Source organism: Poecile atricapillus, chromosome 27 (assembly GCF_030490865.1).
Source record: "Poecile atricapillus isolate bPoeAtr1 chromosome 27, bPoeAtr1.hap1, whole genome shotgun sequence".
Taxonomy (NCBI): Eukaryota; Metazoa; Chordata; class Aves; order Passeriformes; family Paridae; genus Poecile; species Poecile atricapillus.
In genome coordinates this window covers 4,126,917-4,150,763 of record NC_081275.1, presented here as the reverse complement: position 1 = coordinate 4,150,763, position 23,847 = coordinate 4,126,917, and the positions used below count along the sequence as shown (strand labels likewise).

The window sequence follows — 23,847 nt, the reverse complement described above, 5'->3', positions numbered from 1 at the left end:
CCTCCTCCCATCCTCACTTCATATCTCGGGGCTGCGCCGTGCTCTCGGACTCTTCCTCACTCAGCAAACACGCAGCTCGCTCTCGCCATGCACCTCGCCTCTCTCATCCTCACCCTCTTCCTGGGCCAGCTCCTGGGTAAGTCCTGGCACTTCCCTAAGGCATCCTTCTTCTTTTTACTATTCCCACCAGGAATTCCTCAAAAGCTTTATCAGGACCATGTGGGGAAACAGGACTGAATAGAGGGAAACGACTGAGAAATATCAGCTCCTATTTGCGTTTTCCAAGTGTTTCCTCAAGATCTTCGATTCGAAAAGGAAAAGAGTGAGGAGAGAAACCTCGGATGTCTTTTCTCTCTTTTCTTTCTCCTTCTAACCATCTCCCTCTGCCATTTTCTTCTGGCCCTCCTGCAGTCACCTCAGGACATCTCAGCTCCTTCTGCACGTGCATATTGCTTCTGTTTTAATGTGAATGCCCAGACCCTGTCAAACCTGCCCCAGGCACTTTTCAACTCTCATTTCACTGAAATTAACAGGGTGTCCTGTTCTGCCTCCAAGCTCACACACCTCTGCCACGGCTTCCAGCGCTCTCTGGGCTGGACACACAACCAGGGCTCCTTCTTTCCAGCCTCACCATTGTGTCTACTCAGCGACTGAGGAGCCCTCAGTGGTGACAGGGATGGGGAAGCAGGATGAACCTTTCTGCTGTGCCTCCATGTGCTCCTCAGGCAGCTGCATTGGTGCTGGTTCCAGCACAAAAATTTCAGGCATGACAGGCACTTCCCTGGTCCAGGGCGCAGAAGGAGCAGGAGCAGAAGCACAGGCCAGCTCTCCTTTGGCTGATGCAGAGCAAAGAGCTCCAAACTCCTGCCCAAAATCTCTCAGGACTCCCCTACAGGGCAGGAAGCTTTCTTCAACAGGATTTCCATCTACTTTGTTTTGCTTCCCATAGTCCTTCCCTGTGCAGCTGCTGACCTTCACTTTCTTGCAGGCACCACAGGGCAGATCACGGTCACCCAGGACGATGGACAAGTCATGGTGAAGCAGGGACACCCCTTCCAGACCACCTGCAAATACCAGACCAGTGTTTTGAGGGGATTATTCTGGTACCAGCTGCGGAAAGGCCAAGCCCCACAGCTGCTCTCCTATCAAGCAGGCTCTGGCCCCAAGCACAGCGGCCGGATCACCACGCACCTCAACACCACGGGGAAATACAGTGTCCTGAAGGTGGAGGAAGTGCAGCTCTCTGACTCTGCCTTGTACCTCTGTGCTGTGACAGACACCCCGGGACAGGGAGCGTCCCCGGCTGTGCAACAACCCAGGGCAGGGAGGGAGGGAGGGGAGGTGTCTGTGCAGGGCTGAGGCTGGGCAAGGGACGCTGCGCTCAGCCCAGGGCTCACCTGATGTTGCATCCCCACGGATGTAAAATGCTCTGATGGTTTTGCACCACGTCCAACCTCACAATAATTTGAAGAAGTACTTTTGATTATTTTGACTCATCCCTGCATTGTGTAGTCTCAAAGTAAAGAGAAGTATCCCCTGTGCTTGCCTGGGACCTTGTCTTTGCACACTCCAGCCCTGCTGCTCTTGGCCCCACATGGCCTCAGCAGAGCCCAGGGCTGGGTGTGTGTTCCTGCCTTGGGCGCTCCTGCAGCAGCCCCGTTTGCAGGGACACGCGTGAAGCACAGATTTGGCTGTGGCTCCAGTGTGGGCAGCAGCGAGCTGTGTCTGTCCGGGTGTGTGTCCCTCATCGGGAGGGAATTTCCTGACTGGGTCAGGGAGCCTGAGCTCTGCTCTGGCCCTGCTTAGCACAGAGCAGCAGCGTCCCAGGCTCAGAAGGAGCCCGAGTGCAGCTGAGTGGGGCCGGCAGCTGCCCGCTCCACATGTGTGCAGGGCAGAGGCGCTGAAATGCAGCCCCTGCGTGCTGAGCCCTCCCTTTGCTGCCCCTCCAAAGCTCACGCTCGGCTCACGCCGATCTCAGGCCCAACAAGGACGCTTTCAGTGCAGCTCGGCCGCTCGGCTGAACTCAGCACCAACAGCACGGCCGGGGCCCCAGCACGGCTCGCAGCCCCCCTGGCCTCGGCCCCAGGCGGGACACAGCCGCTCGCAGCAGCGCTGCACAGGGCAAAAGGAGCAGCTGTGCCTTGTGCGCACGGCCAGAGGCTCGGCAATGCTGCCGCCCGTGTGCTGCCAGCGGCGGAGCGGATCTGCTGCCCGTGCGCTGGCGCTGGGCTGTGCCATGGGACACAGCTGCCTCTTGGGCCCGGCCATGCCCCAATTGCTGGGGCGCTCCTTGGGCCGGGGCTCGCAGAGGCGGGGACTGAGCCCGGCCGGGGCGGAGCTGGCGGCGGCCGACAGGAGGCGGCACGGCCGGAGCACAGAGCCGGGGCTCAGGGGCCAGCGAGGCTCGGCCGGCGGAGCGGCGGCATGCGGCGGGCTCGGGGCGCGGCGCTGGCCGCGCTGGCCGCGCTGCTGCTCGGTGCGCGGGGCTGGCGGCCGAGGGGCCGCCCCTTGGACTGGGGGGATCCCGCAGCTCCCTCGACGCTGCCGTCCTGCCCCGCTTCTTCCCACACCTTTTCCCAACATCTGCTCTCCCGTCCTTTCCTCCTTCTTCTCCATCCCATGCTCCCGAAGACATCTCTGATTTCTATTCTATGCCAAATCCTGCTCAAGCGTTCCTTCTTCATAACTCACCATGTCTGTCCTTTCCCCGTGTTACTTTTCTTTCTCTGTTTTCTCCCACATCCTCCCGGTCTCCAGTGACTCTACCGATCCTCCTGGCATTCACGCGTTCATCTCTCCACAAACACTTACTGGACACTTTCACTCCAGCGTATCCTGACATCTTCTGGGATTGTGCTCGTCACCATCTCTCTGTGTTGCTGACTGCTTCTGCGAGCTTTCTTCTCGGGATTGGCAGGCTGGGCGGGGTCGAAAGCAGGAACTGAGATTTATTCATTTTGTATCCCTGGCAGTGGCTTCGGTAAGATCCCAGGTGCAGCAGGAGCCGTCACTGGAGACCACCGAGGGCACCAATGTCACCATCAAGTGCTCACACCCCAATATCCGGATGGGCGATTTCATCCATTTCTACCGCCAGCTGCCGGGCCAAAGTCCCCAGCTCCTGGCGGTCACTGCCAAAGCGCCCAAGGAAGTGCGATCCCCCGAAGGGCGTCTGTGGGTGTCGGCAGATCGGCGCTGGAGCGCGCTGTGGCTCGGTTGGCCCCGGCGCGGGGACGCGGCCGTGTATTACTGCGCGCTGGGCGCACGGGCAGAGGGGCCGGGGCTGCGGCCGGGCACGAACCGCCGCGGGCGGGGCCGGGCGGGGCCGGGGGCACAGCGCCGGCCGCGGCCAGCAGGGGGCGCTGCCCCGAGCCCGCCGGGCCCCGCGCGGCTCCGCAGCTCCTTGGTGTGCCCCGAGCCCGCCCGCAGCGACCCCGCACAGCCCCGCACGGGCCCGGACACACGCCTGCCGCCTGCCCCCTAAGCTTACACACTCGCCTGGACACACGCCTGCCGCCTGCCCCCTAAGCTTACACACTCGCCTGGACACACGCCTGCCGCCTCCCCCCATCCTCACTTCATATCTCGGGGCTGCGCCGTGCTCTCGGACTCTTCCTCACTCAGCAAACACGCAGCTCGCTCTCGCCATGCACCTCGCCTCTCTCATCCTCACCCTCTTCCTGAGCCAGCTCCTGGGTAAGTCCCGGCACTTCCCTAAGGCATCCTTCTTATTTTTATTATTCCCACCAGGAATTCCTCAACAGCCTTAGCAAAACCATGTGGGGAAACAGGACTGAATAGAGGGAAAGGGCTGAGAAATATCAGCTCCTCTTTGTGGTTTTGCAAGTGTTTCCTCAAGAAGCCCCTCAGTTTGAAAAGGAAAACCGAGAGGGAAGAGAAACCTCAGATGCCTTTTCTCTCTTCTCTCCCCTGCTGTCCATCTCCTCTGCCATTTTCTTCTGGCCCTCCTGCAGTCACCTCAGGACATCTCAGCTCCTTCTGCACGTGCATATTGCTCCTGTTTTAATGTGAATTCCCAGGTCCTGTCAAACCAGGCACTTTTCAACTCTCATTTCACTGACATTAACAGGGTGTCCCGTTCTGCCTCCAGGCTCACACAGCTCTGCCACGCAATCTCTGGGCTGGACACACAACCAGGGCTCCTTCTTTCCAACCTCACCATTGTGTGTACTCAGGGATTGAGGAGCCCTCGGAGGTGACAGGGATGGGGAAGCAGGATGAACCTTTCTGCTGTGCCTCCATGTGCTCCTCAGGCAGCTGGATTGGTGCTGGTTCCAGCACACAAATTTCAGACATGACAGGCACTTCCCTGGTCCTGTGAGCAGGAGGAGCAGGAGCAGGAACACAGCCCAGCTCACCTTAGGCTGATGCAGAGCAAAGAGCTCAGAACTCCTGCCCAAAAATTCTCAGGACTCCTGTCATGATCTGCAATGCGGGATCCATGATGTGGTTCTTTTATTCGATCGTGGAGTAGGAAAGATTATCAGCAAACCAGGGGCTTAAACAGGAAAACACACTTTATTGAGTGCTCATCAGCACTAATATGCGATAGAGGGAAAAGAGGAGAAAGCAAAGCATGAAGAAAAAGAGACAGGGGATTATAGCTACCAACGTCAAAGTCCACTCACCCGTCCATCAACGCAGTCTTCTGTCTGTTGGAAAGATCTCATAGGAAGGTAATTTTAGGGGGTGATTTCATAGTGTTTTACAAAGCAAGGGGCACAGGGCTAAAACCAGAGGAGATTGATGATCATTTTGATGAATTCCATTGCGCAGGAGGCAGGTGTAGGGTAGAGAGAAAACCACATCTTGCAAGCCTCTGCTCTCCCGCAGGAATGAGGGCTGTGTACCATGCAAACAATCCACCTCCAAGCAATCACTTAGAAAACATCCACCTCAGCTAGGCCCGAACCCCTGGACCAAGTCCCTGATATTCAGGGTATCAGTCCCTGTTCTTGAGACGGTTGGGAGACAGATGAGAGAATCTTCGGACCGTCTCTTACAACTCCCCTACAGGGCAGGGAGATTTCTTCAACAGGATTTCCATATACTTCGTTTTGCTTCCCAAAGTCCTTCCCTGTGCACCTGCTGACCTTCATTATCTTGCAGGCACCACAGGGCAGATCACGGTCACCCAGGACGATGGACAAGTCATGGTGAAGCAGGGACACCCCTTCCAGACCACCTGCAAATACCAGACCAGTGTTTTAAGGGAATTGTTCTGGTACCAGCTGCGGAAAGGCCAAGCCCCACAGCTGCTCTCCTATCAAGCAGGCTCTGGCCCCAAGCACAGTGGCCGGATCAGCACGCACCTCAACACCACAGGGAAATACAGTGTCCTGAAGGTGGAGGAAGTGCAGCTCTCTGACACTGCCTTGTACCTCTGTGCTGTGACAGACACCCCGGGGCAGGGAGCATCCCCGGCTGTGCAACAACCCAGGGCAGGGAGGGACGGAGGGAGGGGAGGTGTCTGTGCAGGGCTGAGGCTGGGCAAGGGACGCTGCGCTCAGCCCAGGGTTCACCTGACGTTGCATCCCCACGCCTCTAGAATGCTCTGATGGTTTTGCACCACGTCCATTGTAAGACATTTTCGGGAAAGTATTTCTGATTATTTTGACTCATCTCTGTATTGTGCAGTCTCAAAGTAAAGAGAAGTATCCCCTGCGCATGCCTGGGACCTTGTCCTTGCACACTCCAGCCCGGCTGCTCTTGGCCCCACATGGCCTCAGCAGAGCCCAGGGCTGGGTGTGTGTTCCTGCCTTGGGCGCTCCTGCAGCAGCCCCGTTTGCAGGGACACACGTGAAGCACAGATTTGGCTGTGGCTCCAGTGTGGGGAGCAGCGAGCTGTGTCTGTCCGGGTGTGTGTCCCTCATCGGGAGGGAATTTCCTGACTGGGTCAGGGACCCTGAGCTCGGCTCTGGCCCTGCTCAGCACAGAGCAGCAGCGTCCCAGGCTCAGAAGGAGCCCGAGTGCAGCTGAGTGGGGCCGGCAGCTGCCCGCTCCACATGTGTGCAGGGCAGAGGCGCTGAAATGCAGCCCCTGCGTGCTGAGCCCTCCCTTTGCTGCCCCTCCAAAGCTCCCGCTCGGCTCACGCCGATCTCAGGCCCAACAAGGACGCTTTCAGTGCAGCTCGGCCGCTCGGCTGAACTCAGCACGAACAGCACGGCCGGGGCCCCAGCACGGCTCGCAGCCCCCCTGGCCTCGGCCCCAGGCGGGACACAGCCGCTCGCAGCAGCGCTGCACAGGGCAAAAGGAGCAGCTGTGCCTTGTGCGCACGGCCAGAGGCTCGGCAATGCTGCCGCCCGTGTGCTGCCAGCGGCGGAGCGGATCTGCTGCCCGTGCGCTGGCGCTGGGCTGTGCCATGGGACACAGCTGCCTCTTGGGCCCGGCCATGCCCCAATTGCTGGGGCGCTCCTTGGGCCGGGGCTCGCAGAGGCGGGGACTGAGCCCGGCCGGGGCGGAGCTGGCGGCGGCCGACAGGAGGCGGCACGGCCGGAGCACAGAGCCGGGGCTCAGGGGCCAGCGAGGCTCGGCCGGCGGAGCGGCGGCATGCGGCGGGCTCGGGGCGCGGCGCTGGCCGCGCTGCTGCTCGGTGCGCGGGGCTGGCGGCGGAGAATGAGGGCCGGGGCTGGCTCTGGGATGCTCCAGTGGGATCCCGGCTCCTCTATCCTTTTCAACGTCTCTTCCCTCCTTCTTTGTCTCTCTGTCGTCTCTCAGCCCCCCTTTCCAAAACGTCCGAGCCCCCATGGCTCTTGGCATGAGTCTGCTTGCACCTGTGCCTGCTTTTCAATGTACCCTTCTCCATCACCGGCCTGAGTAAGTCATTCTTGCCCTGATTACAGCCCTCTTCCCTTCATTGTAACAACTCCTCTCCCCGTCTACTCTTCATCCACCCACCCACACAGCCTCACCCTTCTTTGCAAGCATCATCCCACTCTTTCCAGTCTGAGACGTCTCTCACCTTTGCCTCTGATTGTTTCGTATCTCTAGTCACAGCTTTGACCTCCTGCATGTCTCCGTTATTCCACACATCCACACATGCCCCTGTGCAGCAGTTCTTCTTCTGAATTCAGCCCAGAATTCACATGTTCACACAGAACCCTCCTGTCCCTTTACCTTCTTGCTCTCCCTACCTTGTTGCACGGGAAATTTGGATTTCTCCATGCATCCATTTCAGATTGCCACCAACAGCAGCGTCAGTCTCCATGCCGGTAACGTCCATTCCTCGCCACTTTTTTGTCAGTCTGGCTCTGTCTTGGTGCCTGCCCCTGACTGTCTTTGTGGGAAAATAGACAACGAAGCTGAGACATCATAGCCGATCTTTGGACTTTCTTCTTCTATTCTTGGCAGTGGCTGCCAGCAGAGCCCAGATTCAGCAGGAGCCGTCACTGGAGACCATTGAGGACAGCAGCGTCAACATTACCTGCTCACATCCCGAAATCTCGACCGGCGATTCCATCTAATGGTACCGTCAGCTCCAGGGCCGAGGACCCGAATTCCTCGCGAGCGTTTACAACGGGTTCAGAGAGCTGCCGGACATTGCGAGTCGTCTGTGGGTGTCGGCAGATCGGCGCTGGAGCGCGCTGTGGCTCGGTTGGCCCCGGCGCGGGGACGCGGCCGTGTATTACTGCGCGCTGGGCGCACGGGCAGAGGGGCCGGGGCTGCGGCCGGGCACGAACCGCCGCGGGCGGGGCCGGGCGGGGCCGGGGGCACAGCGCCGGCCGCGGCCAGCAGGGGGCGCTGCCCCGAGCCCGCCGGGCCCCGCGCGGCTCCGCAGCTCCTTGGTGTGCCCCGAGCCCGCCCGCAGCGACCCCGCACAGCCCCGCACGGGCCCGGACACACGCCTGCCGCCTGCCCCCTAAGCTTACACACTCGCCTGGACACACGCCTGCCGCCTGCCCCCTAAGCTTACACACTCGCCTGGACACACGCCTGCCGCCTGCCCCCTAAGCTTACACACTCGCCTGGACACACGCCTGCCGCCTGCCCCCTAAGCTTACACACTCGCCTGGACACACGCCTGCCGCCTCCCCCCATCCTCACTTCATATCTCGGGGCTGCGCCGTGCTCTCGGACTCTTCCTCACTCAGCAAACACGCAGCTCGCTCTCGCCATGCACCTCGCCTCTCTCATCCTCACCCTCTTCCTGGGCCAGCTCCTGGGTAAGTCCCGGCACTTCCCCAAGGCATCCTTCTTATTTTTATTATTCCCACCAGGAATTCCTCAACAGCCTTAGCAGGACCATGTGGGGAAACAGGACTGAATAGAGGGAAAGGGCTGAGAAATATCAGCTCCTCTTTGTGGTTTTGCAAGTGTTTCCTCAAGAAGCACCTCAGTTTGAAAAGGAAAACCGAGAGGGAAGAGAAACCTCAGATGCCTTTTCTCTCTTCTCTCCCCTACTGTCCATCTCCTCTGCCATTTTCTTCTGGCCCTCCTGCAGTCACCTCAGGACATCTCAGCTCCTTCTGCACGTGCATATTGCTCCTGTTTTAATGTGAATTCCCAGGTCCTGTCAAACCAGGCACTTTTCAACTCTCATTTCACTGACATTAACAGGGTGTCCCATTCCGACTCCAGGCTCACACAGCTCTGCCACGGCTTCCAGCGCTCTCTGGGCTGGACACACAACCAGGGCTCCTTCTTTCCTACCTCACCATTGTGTCTACTCAGGGATTGAGGAGCCCTCGGAGGTGACAGGGATGGGGAAGCAGGATGAACCTTTCTGCTGTGCCTCCATGGGCTCCTCAGGCAGCTGGAGGGGTACTGCCTCCAGCACACAAATTTCAGGCATGACAGGCACTTCCCTGGTCCTGTGAGAAGGAGGAGCAGGAGCAGGAACACAGCCCAGCTCAACTTTGGCTGAATCAGAGCAAAGAGCTCAGAACTCCTGCCCAAAAACTCTCAGGACTCCTGTCACGATCTGCAATGCGGGATCCATGATGTGGTTCTTTTATTCGATCTTAGAGTAGGAAAGATTATCAGCAAACCAGGGACTTAAACAGCAAAACACACTTTATTGAGTGCTCATCTGAACTAATATGCGATAGAGGGAAAAGAGGAGAAAGCAAAGCATGAAGAAAAAGAGAGAAAGGGGATTATAGCTACTAATGTCGAAGTCCACTCACCCGTCCATCAACGCAGAGTCTTCTGTCTGTTGGAAAGATCTTATAGGAAGGTAATTTTAGGGGGTGATTTCATAGTGTTTTACAAAGCAACAGGGCACAGGGCTAAAACCAGAGGAGATTGATGATCATTTTGATGAATTCCATTGCGCAGGAGGCAGGTGTAGGGTACAGAGAAAACCACAAAGCCTCTGCTCTCCCGCAGGAATGAGGGCTGTGTACCATGCAAACAATCCACCTCCAAGCAATCACTTAGAAAACATCCACCTCAGCTATGCCCGAACCCCTGGACCATGTCCCTGATATTCAGGGTATCAGTCCCTGTCCTTGAGACGGTTGGGAAACAGATGAGAGAATCTTCGGACCGTCTCTTACAACTCCAATACAGGGCAGGGAGCTCTCTTCAACAGGATTTCCATCTACTTCGTTGTGTTTCCCATAGTCCTTCCCTGTGCAGCTGCTGACCTTTACTTTCTTGCAGGCACCACAGGGCAGATCACGGTCACCCAGGATGATGGACAAGTCATGGTGAAGCAGGGACACCCCTTCCAGACCACCTGCAAATACCAGACCAGTGGTGGTTATGCTGCCTTGTTCTGGTACCAGCTGCGGAAAGGCCAAGCCCCACAGCTGCTCTCCTATCAAGCAGGCTCTGGCCCCAAGCACAGCGGCCGGATCACCACGCACCTCAACACCACGGGGAAATACAGTGTCCTGAAGGTGGAGGAAGTGCAGCTCTCTGACTCTGCCTTGTACCTCTGTGCTGTGACAGACACCCCGGGGCAGGGAGCGTCCCCGGCTGTGCAACAACCCAGGGCAGGGAGGGACGGAGGGGAGGTGTCTGTGCAGGGCTGAGGCTGGGCAAGGGACGCTGCGCTCAGCCCAGGGCTCACCTGATGTTGCATTGCCACGGCTGTACAATGCTCTGATGGTTTTTCACCACGTCCATCCTAACAATAATTTGAGAAAGTACTTTTGATTATTTTCACTCATCTCTGCATTGTGCAGTCCATAAGTAAAGTGAAGTATCCTCTGTGCTTGCCTGGGACCTTGTCTTTGCACACTCCAGCCCTGCTGCTCTTGGCCCCACATGGCCTCAGCAGAGCCCAGGGCTGGGTGTGTGTTCCTGCCTTGGGCGCTCCTGCAGCAGCCCACAGTCAAGGCAAGTGAAAGGTAAAAGTGCCTGGTTCACTAAGGCTCACATCACATCCATTTTCCTTTCAAGGGAAGAAAAAGGAAAGAGATAAAGAAAGTACAGATTGACACCTATGTGTCAGTAGACGATAAGGGACAAAAGGAGGGAGCTCAGAGCTCAACAGCCTCTAATTGATGGCCCTTTAGGAAACAGCAGGTGTGCCTGTGAATTGCCTCAGGCTGAGCTTTGTCACTGAAGAGGGCTTAGAGATGATGACAGAGAGGAGATGGAATCCATAGGAATGGAGACACTGGCAGTGATGTATCTCTGGCATCAGCAAGAATGGTGGAAGGTTTCTTTCTCAGCACAAATGCTGGGAGGAATCCTCGTCTCCCTGTACGTGTCTGATCGTCTTCTCTCTGCTCTGAAGCTCAAGAAGGAAAAAGCTTTGAAGGAGCCCGTAGGAGGGAAAACATTCACATGGAAAATCTGTGACACGCTCAGGACCCCCCACTTCTCTAGAAACCTCCTTCTAAATCATGGGGAGGTGCAACAGCTGCATGAGAATGTTCCTGTTACAACCAATATCATTACCATTGATATCACCAATTCTATTGGCAATAACAATCTGCCTCATTATTCATATCATTCTAGAAGCTTTTTGTGATAAACCCCTTTTCGAGAAAACCAAAAGGACCAGGAAGGAATCATCCAATTTGACATGGAAAAGGGGCTTGGAGTAAGGGACCTGGGAGAGAGGCATTCATCCCCTGCAAATACACAAGGACAGGGGAGAAGAGACAGAGACAGAGACAGAGACAGAGACAGAGACAGAGACAGAGACAGAGACAGAGACAGAGACAGAGACAGAGACAGAGACAGAGACAGAGACAGAGACAGAGACAGAGACAGAGACAGAGACGGAGAAAGAGACAGAGGAGTCTCCTGTTCCCTGAGGAAATAGCAAGGACCCCAGACAGGGGAGAAAGCTGAGTGGGGAAGAAGGCCCTGCCCTCCCCAATGCCCGGCCCTGGCTGTGCAGCAGAGCTGGCCATTCCAGCTGGGGAGGTGAGGATTCCCCTGCGAGCTGAGCAGGAACAGCCCCTTGCCGTGAGTCAGGCCCCAGAGGCACGGAATGCTCCCAGTGCCAATGGCTCAGGGAGCCACGGCGGCTGCTGCTGGACCAGCGAGAAACCCAGAAGGAGCATTGCAGGCACTGCAAGGACAGCTCACGGCTCTGCCTGCTCCCGCCGCTGCTGCTTCCTCTGCTCCCCCAAAGAGGCGTTTCCAGCAGCTCGGCGATCTCGGGGCTGCGCCGTGCTCTCGGACTCTTCCTCACTCAGCAAACACGCAGCTCGCTCTCGCCATGCACCTCGCCTCTCTCATCCTCACCCTCTTCCTGGGCCAGCTCCTGGGTAAGTCCCGGCACTTCCCCAAGGCTTCTTCTTCTTCTTCCCCCCAGGAAACCCTCAACAGCCTTATCAGCACCATGTGGGGAAACAGGACTGAATAGAGGGAAAGGGCTGAGAAATATCGGCTCCTCTTTGTGGTTTTGCAAGTGTTTCCTCAAGAAAATCTTCAATTTGAAAAGGAAGAGGGAAAAGAGAGAAGAGAAACCTGAGACCGCTTTTCTGTCTTTTCTCTTTGCTCCTATCCATCTCCCTCTTCCTGGCTCCTCTGGACCTCCTGCAGTCACCTCAGGACATCTCAGCTGCTTCTGCAATCCCATGGTACCCTCTTTCCAATCTGAATTCCCAGACCCTGTCAAACCTGCCCCAGGCACTTTTCAACACTCATTTCACTGACATTAACAGGGTGTCCCGTTCTGCCTCCAGGCTCACACAGCTCTGCCACGGCTTCCAGCGCTCTCTGGGCTGGACACACAACCAGGGCTCCTTCTTTCCAGCCTCACCATTGTGTGTACTCAGGGACTGAGGAGCCCTCAGAGGTGACAGGGATGGGGAAGCAGGGTGAACCTTTCTGCTGTGCCTCCACGGGCTCCTCAGGCAGCTGCAGGGGTGCTGGTTCCAGCACAAAAAGTTCAGGCATGACAAGCGGTTCCCTGGTTCTGTGAGAAGGAGGAGCAGAAGCACAGCCCAGCTCACCTTTGGCTGATGCAGAGCAAAGAGCTCCCAACTCCTGCCCAAAACCTCTCAAGACTCCCCTACAGGGCAGGAAGCTCTCTTCAACAGGATTTCCATCTACTTTGTTTTGCTTCCCATAGTCCTTTTCTGTGCAGCTGCTGACCTTCACTTTCTTGCAGGCACCACAGGGCAGATCACGGTCACCCAGGACGATGGAAAAGTCATGGTGAAGCAGGGACACCCCTTCCAGACCACCTGCAAATACCAAACCAGTAACTTTTATGCCTTGCTGTGGTACCAGCTTCGGAAAGGCCAAGCCCCACAGCTGCTCTCCTATCAAGCAGGCTCTGGCCCCAAGCACAGCGGCCGGATCACCACGCACCTCAACACCACGGGGAAATACAGTGTCCTGAAGGTGGAGGAAGTGCAGCTCTCTGACACTGCCTTGTACCTCTGTGCTGTGACAGACACCCCGGGGCAGGGAGCGTCCCCGGCTGTGCAACAACCCAGGGCAGGGAGGGAGGGAGGGAGGGAGGGAGGGGAGGTGTCTGTGCAGGGCTGAGGCTGGGCAAGGGACGCTGCGCTCAGCCCAGGGCTCACCTGATGTTGCATCCCCACGCCTGTACAGTGATCTGATGTTTTTTTCACCACGACCATTGTACGACATTTTCGAAATAGTATTTCTGATTATTTTGACTGATCTCTGTATTGTGCAGTCTCAAAGTAAAGAGAAGTATCCGCTGTGCATGCCTGGGACCTTGTCCTTGCACACTCCAGCCCTGCTGCTCTTGGCCCCACATGGCCTCAGCAGAGCCCAGGGCTGGGTGTGTGTTCCTGCCTTGGGCGCTCCTGCAGCAGCCCAAAGTCAGGGCAAGTGAAAGGTAAAAGTGCCTGGTTCACTAAGGCTCACATCACAGCCATTTTCCTTTCAAGGGAAGAAAAAGGAAAGAGATAAAGAAAGTACAGTTTAACACCTATGTGTCAGTAGATGATAAGGGACAGAAGGAGGGAGCTCAGAGCTCAATAGCCTCTAATTGATGGCCCTTTAGTAAATAGCAACCCTGCCTGTGAATTGCCTCAGGCTGAGCTTTGTCACTGACAAGGGCTTAGAGATGATGACAGAGAGGAGATGGAATCCATAGGAATGTAGACACTGGCAGTTGTGTATCTCTGGCATCAGCAAGAATGGTGGAAGGTTTCTCTTCTCAGCACAAATGCTGGGAGGAATCCTCGTCTCCCTGTACGTGTCTGATCGTCTTCTCTCTGCTCTGAAGCTCAAGAAGGAAAAAGCTTTGAAGGAGCCCGTAGGAGGGAAAACATTCACATGGAAAATCTGTGACACGCTCAGGACCCCCCACTTCTCTAGAAACCACCTTCTAAACCATGGGGAGGTGCAACAGCTGCATGAGAATGTTCCTGTTACAACCAATATCACAACTATTGATATTACCAATTATATTGGCAATAACAATCTGCCTCATTATTCATATCATTCTAGAAGCTTTTTGTGATAAACCCGTTTTAGAGAAAACCAAAAGGACCAGGAAGGGATCATCCAATTTGACATGGAAAAGGGGCTTGGAGTAAGGGACCTAGGAGAGAGGCATTCATCCCCTGCAGATGCACAAGGACAGGGGAGAAGAGACAGAGACAGAGACAGAGACAGAGACAGAGACAGAGACAGAGACAGAGACAGAGACAGAGACAGAGGAGTCTCCTGTTCCCAGAGGAAATAGCAAGGACCCCAGACAGGGGAGAAAGCTGAGTGGGGAAGAAGGCCCTGCCCTCCCCAATGCCCGGCCCTGGCTGTGCAGCAGAGCTGGCCATTCCAGCTGGGGAGGTGAGGATTCCCCTGCGAGCTGAGCAGGAACAGCCCCTTGCCGTGAGTCAGGCCCCAGAGGCACGGAATGCTCCCAGTGCCAATGGCTCAGGGAGCCACGGCGGCTGCTGCTGGACCAGCGAGAAACCCAGAAGGAGCATTGCAGGCACTGCAAGGACAGCTCAGGGCTCTGCCTGCTCCCGCCGCTGCTGCTTCCTCTGCTCCCCCAGAGAGGCGTTTCCAGCAGCTCGGCGATCTCGGGGCTGCGCCGTGCTCTCGGACTCTTCCTCACTCAGCAAACACGCAGCTCGCTCTCGCCATGCACCTCGCCTCTCTCATCCTCACCCTCTTCCTGGGACAGCTCCGGGGTAAGTCCTGGCACTTCCCCAAGGCTGCTTCTTCTTCTTCCCCACAGGAAACCCTCAACAGCCTTATCAGGACCATGTGGGGAAACAGGACTGAATAGAGGGAAAGGGCTGAGAAATATCGGTTCCTCTTTGTGGTTTTGCAAGTGTTTCCTCAAGAAAATCTTCAATTTAAAAAGGAATAGCGAAAAGAGAGAAGAGAAACCTGAGACCGCTTTTCTGTCTTTTCTCTTTGCTCCTATACATCTCCCTCTTCCTGGCTCTTCTGACCTTCCTGCAGTCACCTCAGGACATCTCAGCTGCTTCTGCAATCCCACTGTCCCCCCTTTCTAATGTGAATTCCCAGGTCCTGTCAAACCTGCCCCAGGCAATTTTAAACTCTTATTCCACTGACATTAACAGGGTGTCCCGTTCTGCCTCCAGGCTCACACAGCTCTGCCACGGCTTCCAGCGCTCCCTGGGCTGGACACACAACCAGGGCTCCTTCTTTCCAACCTCACCATTGTGTCTGCTCAGGGACTGAGGAGCCCTCAGAGGAGACAGGGATGAGAAAGCACGATGAATCCTTTTTCTGTACCTCAATGGCTACTCGGATTTCTTAAGCACACAAAAGTCACTGTTCCCCGGTCCTAGGAGCAGGAGAAGTAGGAGATGGGACACAGCCCAGCTCTTGTCAGGATCCTCTTGTGTTGACAGCTCTGAAATCCTGCCCAAAATCACTCTCGCCTGAGTGTCTGCATATCTGAGGACTTCCCGGGAGGGAAGACAGCTTTATCCACCAGAGTTTCCCTCCCACTTCACCTTTCCTTTCTGTATCATTTCCACGTGGAACTGCTGACCTTCATTTTCTTGCAGGCACCACAGGGCAGATCACGGTCACCCAGGATGATGGACAAGTCGTGGTGAAGCAGGGACACCCCTTCCAGACCACCTGCAAATATCAGAGCAGTGATTTCAGGGGATTGTTCTGGTACCAGCTGCGGAAAGGCCAAGCCCCACAGCTGCTCTCCTATCAAGCAGGCTCTGGCCCCAAGCACAGCGGCCGGATCACCACGCACCTCAACACCACGGGGAAATACAGTGTCCTGAAGGTGGAGGAAGTGCAGCTCTCTGACTCTGCCTTGTACCTCTGTGCTGTGACAGACACCCCGGGGCAGGGAGCGTCCCCGGCTGTGCAACAACCCAGGGCAGGGAGGGAGGGAGGGGAGGTGTCTGTGCAGGGCTGAGCCTGGGCAAGGGACGCTGCGCTCAGCCCAGGGCTCACCTGATGTTGCATCCCCACGCCTGAACAGTGCTCTGATGGTTTTTTCAACACGTCCATTGCACGACATTTTCGAAAAAGTGTTTCTGATTATTTTGACTGATCTCTTCACTGTGCAGTCTCGAAGTCAAGAAAAATATCCACTGTGCATGCCTGGGACCTTGTCCTTGCACACTCCAGCCCTGCTGCTCTTGGCCCCACATGGCCTCAGCAGAGCCCAGGGCTGGGTGTGTGTTCCTGCCTTGGGCGCTCCTGCAGCAGCCCCGTTTGCAGGGACACGCGTGAAGCACAGATTTGGCTGTGGCTCCAGTGTGGGGAGCAGCGAGCTGTGTCTGTCCGGGTGTGTGTCCCTCATCGGGAGGGAATTTCCTGACCGAGCCAGGGAGCCTGAGCTCGGCTCTGGCCCTGCTCAGCACAGAACAGCAGCGTCCCAGGCTCAGAAGGAGCCCGAGTGCAGCTGAGTGGGGCCGGCAGCTGCCCGCTCCACATGTGTGCAGGGCAGAGGCGCTGAAATGCAGCCCCTGAGTGCTGAGCCCTCCCTTTGCTGCCCCTGCAAAGCTCCCGCTCGGCTCATGCCGATCTCAGGCCCAACAAGGACGCTTTCAGTGCAGCTCGGCCGCTCGGCTGAACTCAGCACGAACAGCACGGCCGGGGCCCTAGCACGGCTCGCAGCCCCCCGGCCTCGGCCCCAGGCGGGACACAGCCGCTCGCAGCAGCGCTGCACAGGGCAAAAGGAGCAGCTGTGCCTTGTGCGCACGGCCAGAGGCTCGGCAATGCTGCCGCCCGTGTGCTGCCAGCGGCGGAGCGGATCTGCTGCCCGTGCGCTGGCGCTGGGCTGTGCCATGGGACACAGCTGCCTCTTGGGCCCGGCCATGCCCCAATTGCTGGGGCGCTCCTTGGGCCGGGGCTCGCAGAGGCGGGGACTGAGCCCGGCCGGGGCGGAGCTGGCGGCGGCCGACAGGAGGCGGCACGGCCGGAGCACAGAGCCGGGGCTCAGGGGCCAGCGAGGCTCGGCCGGCGGAGCGGCGGCATGCGGCGGGCTCGGGGCGCGGCGCTGGCCGCGCTGGCCGCGCTGCTGCTCGGTGCGCGGGGCTGGCGGCCGAGGGGCGGCCGGGTCAGCGGGAAACCTCAAACCCGCTCCAGACCAAGATTAATCTCTCACATTCCTCTTCCTTTTCCCTTATTATTTACCCTCTGTTCCCACCTCTGCCTTCCCACTTTCTTCTCTTCATGAATTCATTGCTTCCCACTTCGTCTATTTTACTCTATGTCGGTATCCATCCATCCATCCATGCATCCATCCATCCATCCATCCATCCATGCATCCATCCATCCATCCATCCACCCATTTCCCTCAGGCAGTGTATTTTTTTAATTGCGCTCTGATTTTTCCGCTAAAGTTCCCGCATAAATTCTTGACCTCAAACACTCTCAGTAAAATAATCTCCCCATCCTTTATCAGAATGTCTCCCAGTTACCTTTGATCTGTCTTCGTCCCTCATATTCCTTTGCTAGATATTTTCTGCTAAAGAAAACGGATTGTTATTTTTTCCCGAACAGCGGCTGTGGCCAGAGCCCAGGTTCAGCAGGAGCCGTCACTTGAGACCACCGAGGGTAGCGGCATCAACATCACCTGCTCACATGCCAAAATCCAGACCAACGATTGGATCTACTGGTACCGTCAGCTCCAGGGCCGAGGACCCGAACTCGTCGCACTCACAATGAAAGAGTCCAAGGATGTGCCGGCCATAGCGGGTCGTCTGTGGGTGTCGGCAGATCGGCGCTCGAGCGCGCTGTGGCTCGGTTGGCCCCGGCGCGGGGACTCGGCCGTGTATTACTGCGCGCTGGGCGCACGGGCAGAGGGGCCGGGGCTGCGGCCGGGCACGAACCGCCGCGGGCGGGGCCGGGCGGGGCCGGGGGCACAGCGCCGGCCGCGGCCAGCAGGGGGCGCTGCCCCGAGCCCGCCGGGCCCCGCGCGGCTCCGCAGCTCCTTGGTGTGCCCCGAGCCCGCCCGCAGCGACCCCGCACAGCCCCGCACGGGCCCGGACACACGCCTGCCGCCTGCCCCCTGTGCTTACACACTCGCCTGGACACACGCCTGCCGCCTGCCCCCTAAGCTTACACACTCGCCTGGACACACGCCTGCCGCCTGCCCCCTAAGCTTACACACTCGCCTGGACACACGCCTGCCGCCTGCCCCCTAAGCTTACACACTCGCCTGGACACACGCCTGCCGCCTGCCCCCTAAGCTTACACACTCGCCTGGACACTCGCCTGCCGCCTGCCCCCTAAGCTTACACACTCGCCTGGACACACGCCTGCCGCCTCCTCCCATACTCACTTCATATCTCCGGGCTGCGCCCTGCTCTCGGACTCTTCCTCACTCAGCAAACACGCAGCTCGCTCTCGCCATGCACCTCGCCTCTCTCATCCTCACCCTCTTCCTGGGACAGCTCCTGGGTAAGTCCCGGCACTTCCCCAAGGCATCCTTCTTATTTTTATTATTCCCACCAGGAATTCCTCAACTGCCTTAGCAGGACCATGTGGGGAAACAGGACTGAATAGAGGGAAAGGGCTGAGAAATATCAGCTCCTCTTTGTGGTTTTGCAAGTGTTTCCTCAAGAAGCCCCTCAGTTTGAAAAGGAAAACCGAGAGGGAAGAGAAACCTCAGATGCCTTTTCTCTCTTCTCTCCCCTGCTGTCCATCTCCTCTGCCATTTTCTTCTGGCCCTCCTGCAGTCACCTCAGGACATCTCAGCTCCTTCTGCACGTGCATATTGCTCCTGTTTTAATGTGAATTCCCAGGTCCTGTCAAACCAGGCACTTTTCAACTCTCATTTCACTGACATTAACAGGGTGTCCCGTTCTGCCTCCAGGCTCACACAGCTCTGCCACGGCTTCCAGCGCTCTCTGGGCTGGACACACAACCAGGGCTCCTTCTTTCCAACCTCACCATTGTGTGTACTCAGGGACTGAGGAGCCCTCAGAGGTGACAGGGATGGGGAAGCAGGATGAACCTTTCTGCTGTGCCTCCATGTGCTCCTCAGGCAGCTGGAGGGGTACTGCCTCCAGCACACAAATTTCAGGCATGACAGGCACTTCCCTGGTCCTGTGAGCAGGAGGAGCAGGAGCAGGAACACAGCCCAGCTCACCTTAGGCTGAATCAGAGCAAAGAGCTCAGAACTCCTGCCCAAAAACTCTCAGGACTCCTGTCACGATCTGCAATGCGGGATCCATGATGTGGTTCTTTTATTCGATCTTAGAGTAGGAAAGATTATCAGCAAACCAGGGACTTAAACAGCAAAACACACTTTATTGAGTGCTCATCAGCACTAATATGCGATAGAGGGAAAAGAGGAGAAAGCAAAGCATGAAGAAAAAGAGAGAAAGGGGATTATAGCTACCAATGTCGAAGTCCACTCACCCGTCCATCAACGCAGAGTCTTCTGTCCGTTGGAAAGATCTTATAGGAAGGTAATTTTAGGGGGTGATTTCATAGTGTTTTACAAAGCAACAGGGCACAGGGCTAAAACCAGAGGAGATTGATGATCATTTTGATGAATTCCATTGCGCAGGAGGCAGGTGTAGGGTACAGAGAAAACCACAAAGCTTCTGCTCTCCCGCAGGAATGAGGGCTGTGTACCATGCAAACAATCCACCTCCAAGCAATCTCTTAGAAAACATCCACCTCAGCTAGGCCCGAACCCCTGGACCATGTCCCTGATATTCAGGGTATCAGTCCCTGTCCTTCAGACAGTTGGGAAACAGATGAGAGAATCTTCGGACCGTCTCTTACAACTCCAATACAGGGCAGGGAGCTCTCTTCAACAGGATTTCCATCTACTTCGTTGTGTTTCCCATAGTCCTTCCCTGTGCAGCTGCTGACCTTTACTTTCTTGCAGGCACCACAGGGCAGATCACGGTCACCCAGGACGATGGACAAGTCACGGTGGAGCAGGGACACCCCTTCCAGACCACCTGCAAATACCAGACCGGTGGTGGTTATGCTGCCTTGTTCTGGTACCAGCTGTGGAAAGGCCAAGCCCCACAGCTGCTCTCCTATCAAGCAGGCTCTGGCCCCAAGCACAGCGGCCGGATCACCACGCACCTCAACACCACAGGGAAATACAGTGTCCTGAAGGTGGAGGAAGTGCAGCTCTCTGACACTGCCTTGTACCTCTGTGCTGTGACAGACACCCCGGGGCAGGGAGCGTCCCCGGCTGTGCAACAACCCAGGGCAGGGAGGGAGGGAGGGGAGGGAGGGGGGGAGGGACGGAGGGAGGGGAGGTGTCTGTGCAGGGCTGAGGCTGGGCAAGGGACGCTGTGCTCAGCCCAGGGCTCACCTGATGTTGCATTGCCACGGCTGTACAATGCTCTGATGGTTTTTCACCACGTCCATCCTAACAATAATTTGAGAAAGTGCTTTTGATTATTTTCACTCATCTCTGCATTGTGCAGTCCATAAGTAAAGTGAAGTATCCTCTGTGCTTGCCTGGGACCTTGTCTTTGCACACTCCAGCCCTGCTGCTCTTGGCCCCACATGGCCTCAGCAGAGCCCAGGGCTGGGTGTGTGTTCCTGCCTTGGGCGCTCCTGCAGCAGCCCACAGTCAGGGCAAGTGAAAGGTAAAAGTGCCTGGTTCACTAAGGCTCACATCACATCCATTTTCCTTTCAAGGGAAGAAAAGGGAAAGAGATAAAGAAAGTACAGATTGACACCTATGTGTCAGTAGACGATAAGGGACAAAAGGAGGGAGCTCAGAGCTCAACAGCCTCTAATTGATGGCCCTTTAGGAAACAGCAGCCCTGCCTGTGAATTGCCTCAGGCTGAGCTTTGTCACTGACAAGGGCTTAGAGATGATGACAGAGAGGAGATGGAATCCATAGGAATGGAGACACTGGCAGTGATGTATCTCTGGCATCAGCAAGAATGGTGGAAGGTTTCTCTTCTCAGCACAAATGCTGGGAGGAATCCTCATCTCCCTGTACGTGTCTGATCGTCTTCTCTCTGCTCTGAAGCTCAAGAAGGAAAAAGCTTTGAAGGAGCCCGTAGGAGGGAAAACATTCACATGGAAAATCTGTGACACGCTCAGGACCCCCCACTTCTCTAGAAACCTCCTAAACCATGGGGAGGTGCAACAGCTGCATGAGAATGTTCCTGTTACAACCAATATCATTACCATTGATATCACCAATTTTATTGGCAATAACAATCTGCCTCATTATTCATATCATTCTAGAAGCTTTTTGTGATAAACCCGTTTTATAGAAAACCAAAAGGACCAGGAAGGGATCATCCAATTTTACATGGAAAAGGGGCTTGGAGTAAGGGACCTAGAAGAGAGGCATTCATCCCCTGCAAATACACAAGGACAGGGGAGAAGAGACAGAGACGGAGACAGAGACAGAGACAGAGACAGAGACAGAGACAGAGACAGAGACAGAGACAGAGACAGAGACAGAGACAGAGACAGAGACAGAGACAGAGACAGAGTCGGAGACGGAGACAGAGGAGTCTCCTGTTCCCAGAGGAAATAGCAAGGACCCCAGACAGGGGAGAAAGCTGAGTGGGGAAGAAGGCCCTGCCCTCCCCAATGCCCGGCCCTGGCTGTGCAGCAGAGCTGACCATTCCAGCTGGGGAGGTGAGGATTCCCCTGCGAGCTGAGCAGGAACAGCCCCTTGCCGTGAGTCAGGCCCCAGAGGCACGGAATGCTCCCAGTGCCAATGGCTCAGGGAGCCACGGCGGCTGCTGCTGGACCAGCGAGAAACCCAGAAGGAGCATTGCAGGCACTGCAAGGACAGCTCACGGCTCTGCCTGCTCCCGCCGCTGCTGCTTCCTCTGCTCCCCCAGAGAGGCGTTTCCAGCAGCTCGGCGATCTCGGGGCTGCGCCGTGCTCTCGGACTCTTCCTCACTCAGCAAACACGCAGCTCGCTCTCGCCATGCACCTCGCCTCTCTCATCCTCACCCTCTTCCTGGGCCAGCTCCTGGGTAAGTCCCGGCACTTCCCCAAGGCTTCTTCTTCTTCTTCCCCCCAGGAAACCCTCAACAGCCTTATCAGCACCATGTGGGGAAACAGGACTGAATAGAGGGAAAGGGCTGAGAAATATCGGCTCCCCTTTGTGGTTTTGCAAGTGTTTCCTCAACAAAATCTTCAATTTGAAAAGGAAGAGGGAAAAGAGAGAAGAGAAACCTGAGACCACTTTTCTGTCTTTTGTCTTTCCTCCTATCCATCTCCCTCTTCCTGGCTCCTCTGGACCTCCTCCAGTCACCTCAGGACATCTCAGCTGCTTCTGCAATCCCACTGTCCCCTCTTTCTAATGTGAATTCCCAGACGCTGTCAAACCTGCCCCAGGCATTTTTTAACACTCATTTCACTGACATTAACAGGGTGTCCCGTTCTGCCTCCAGGCTCACACAGCTCTGCCACGGCTTCCAGCGCTCCCTGGGCTGGACACACAACCAGGGCTCCTTCTTTCCAACCTCACCATTGTGTCTACTCAGGGACTGAGGAGTCCTTAGAGGAGACAGGGATGACAAAGCAGGATGAATCCTTTTTCTGTACCTCAGTGGCTAGTCAGATTTCTTGAGCACACAAAAGTCACTGTTTCCCGGTCCTAGGGGCACTAGAAGTAGGGACACAGCCCAGCTCTTGTCAGGATCCTCTTGTGTTGACAACTCTGAAATCCTGCCAAAAATCACTCTCGCCTGTCTGTCTGCATAGCTCAGGAATTCCCTGCAGGGAAGACAGCTTTGTCCTCCAGAGTTTCCCTCCCACTTCACCTTTCCTTTCTGTATCATTTCCACGTGGAGCTGCTGACCTTCACTTTCTTGCAGGCACCACAGGGCAGATCACGGTCACCCAGGACGATGGACAAGTCATGGTGAAGCAGGGACACCCCTTCCAGACCACCTGCAAATACCAGACCAGTGTTTTGAGGGGATTATTCTGGTACCAGCTGCGGAAAGGCCAAGCCCCACAGCTGCTCTCCTATCAAGCAGGCTCTGGCCCCAAGCACAGCGGCCGGATCACCACGCACCTCAACACCACGGGGAAATACAGTGTCCTGAAGGTGGAGGAAGTGCAGCTCTCTGACTCTGCCTTGTACCTCTGTGCTGTGACAGACACCCCGGGGCAGGGAGCGTCCCCGGCTGTGCAACAACCCAGGGCAGGGAGGGAGGGAGGGGAGGTGTCTGTGCAGGGCTGAGCCTGGGCAAGGGACGCTGCGCTCAGCCCAGGGCTCACCTGATATTGCATCCCCACGGCTGTACAATGCTCTGATGTTTTTCCACCACTTCCATCCTAGCAATTTTACGAGAAAGTGTTTCTGATTATTTTGACTGATCTCTGCATTGTGTAGTCTCAAAGTAAAGTGAAGTATCCGCTGTGCTTGCCTGGGACCTTGTCCTTGCACACTCCAGCCCGGCTGCTCTTGGCCCCACATGGCCTCAGCAGAGCCCAGGGCTGGGTGTGTGTTCCTGCCTTGGGCGCTCCTGCAGCAGCCCCGTTTGCAGGGACACGCGTGAAGCACAGATTTGGCTGTGGCTCCAGTGTGGGGAGCAGCGAGCTGTGTCTGTCCGGGTGTGTGTCCCTCATCGGGAGGGAATTTCCTGACCGAGCCAGGGAGCCTGAGCTCGGCTCTGGCCCTGCTCAGCACAGAGCAGCAGCGTCCCAGGCTCAGAAGGAGCCCGAGTGCAGCTGAGTGGGGCCGGCAGCTGCCCGCTCCACATGTGTGCAGGGCAGAGGCGCTGAAATGCAGCCCCTGCGTGCTGAGCCCTCCCTTTGCTGCCCCTCCAAAGCTCACGCTCGGCTCACGACGATCTCAGGCCCAACAAGGACGCTTTCAGTGCAGCTCGGCCGCTCGGCTGAACTCAGCACGAACAGCACGGCCGGGGCCCCAGCACGGCTCGCAGCCCCCCTGGCCTCGGCCCCAGGCGGGACACAGCCGCTCGCAGCAGCGCTGCACAGGGCAAAAGGAGCAGCTGTGCCTTGTGCGCACGGCCAGAGGCTCGGCAATGCTGCCGCCCGTGTGCTGCCAGCGGCGG

The 23,847-nt window shown here is 56.7% G+C and overlaps 1 protein-coding gene and 4 gene segments (V, D, J or C); all 5 read left to right on the top strand.

The window, feature by feature from the left end:
* Nucleotides 1-55: 55 nt before the first annotated feature.
* On the top strand, nt 56-1,854 carry LOC131588735 (T cell receptor alpha variable 1-2-like). The segment is given in 3 exon segments: nt 56-136; nt 989-1,305; nt 1,807-1,854. Coding segments are annotated over 3 exon segments (414 nt in total).
* Nucleotides 1,855-3,647: 1,793 nt separating this feature from the next.
* On the top strand, nt 3,648-6,000 carry LOC131588734 (T cell receptor alpha variable 1-2-like). The segment is given in 3 exon segments: nt 3,648-3,696; nt 5,131-5,447; nt 5,953-6,000. Coding segments are annotated over 3 exon segments (414 nt in total).
* LOC131588733 (uncharacterized) lies at nt 5,557-18,011 on the top strand. Its single transcript, XM_058857648.1, has 2 exons — nt 5,557-6,613; nt 17,368-18,011. The coding sequence occupies exons 1-2, from the start codon at nt 6,052-6,054 to the stop codon at nt 18,009-18,011; spliced, it is 1,206 nt and encodes a 401-aa protein (XP_058713631.1). The 5' UTR covers nt 5,557-6,051.
* Nucleotides 18,012-18,218: 207 nt separating this feature from the next.
* LOC131588732 (T cell receptor alpha variable 1-2-like) lies at nt 18,219-20,586 on the top strand. The segment is given in 3 exon segments: nt 18,219-18,267; nt 19,709-20,028; nt 20,482-20,586. Coding segments are annotated over 3 exon segments (474 nt in total).
* An 871-nt stretch (nt 20,587-21,457) lies between these two features.
* On the top strand, nt 21,458-23,671 carry LOC131588731 (T-cell receptor alpha chain V region 2B4-like). The segment is given in 3 exon segments: nt 21,458-21,792; nt 22,639-22,957; nt 23,602-23,671. Coding segments are annotated over 3 exon segments (669 nt in total).
* The last annotated feature ends 176 nt before the right edge of the window (nt 23,672-23,847 follow it).

Excerpts from the sequence above, each read along its gene's own strand:
- LOC131588733 (XM_058857648.1), top strand. The coding sequence starts at position 6,052 with ATGCAGCCCCTGCGTGCTGAGCCCTCCCTTTGCTGCCCCTCCAAAGCT. Across the intron at positions 6,614-17,367 it reads GCTGGCCGCGCTGCTGCTCG|CGGCTGTGGCCAGAGCCCAG; the intron begins GTGCGCGGGGCT and ends TTTCCCGAACAG.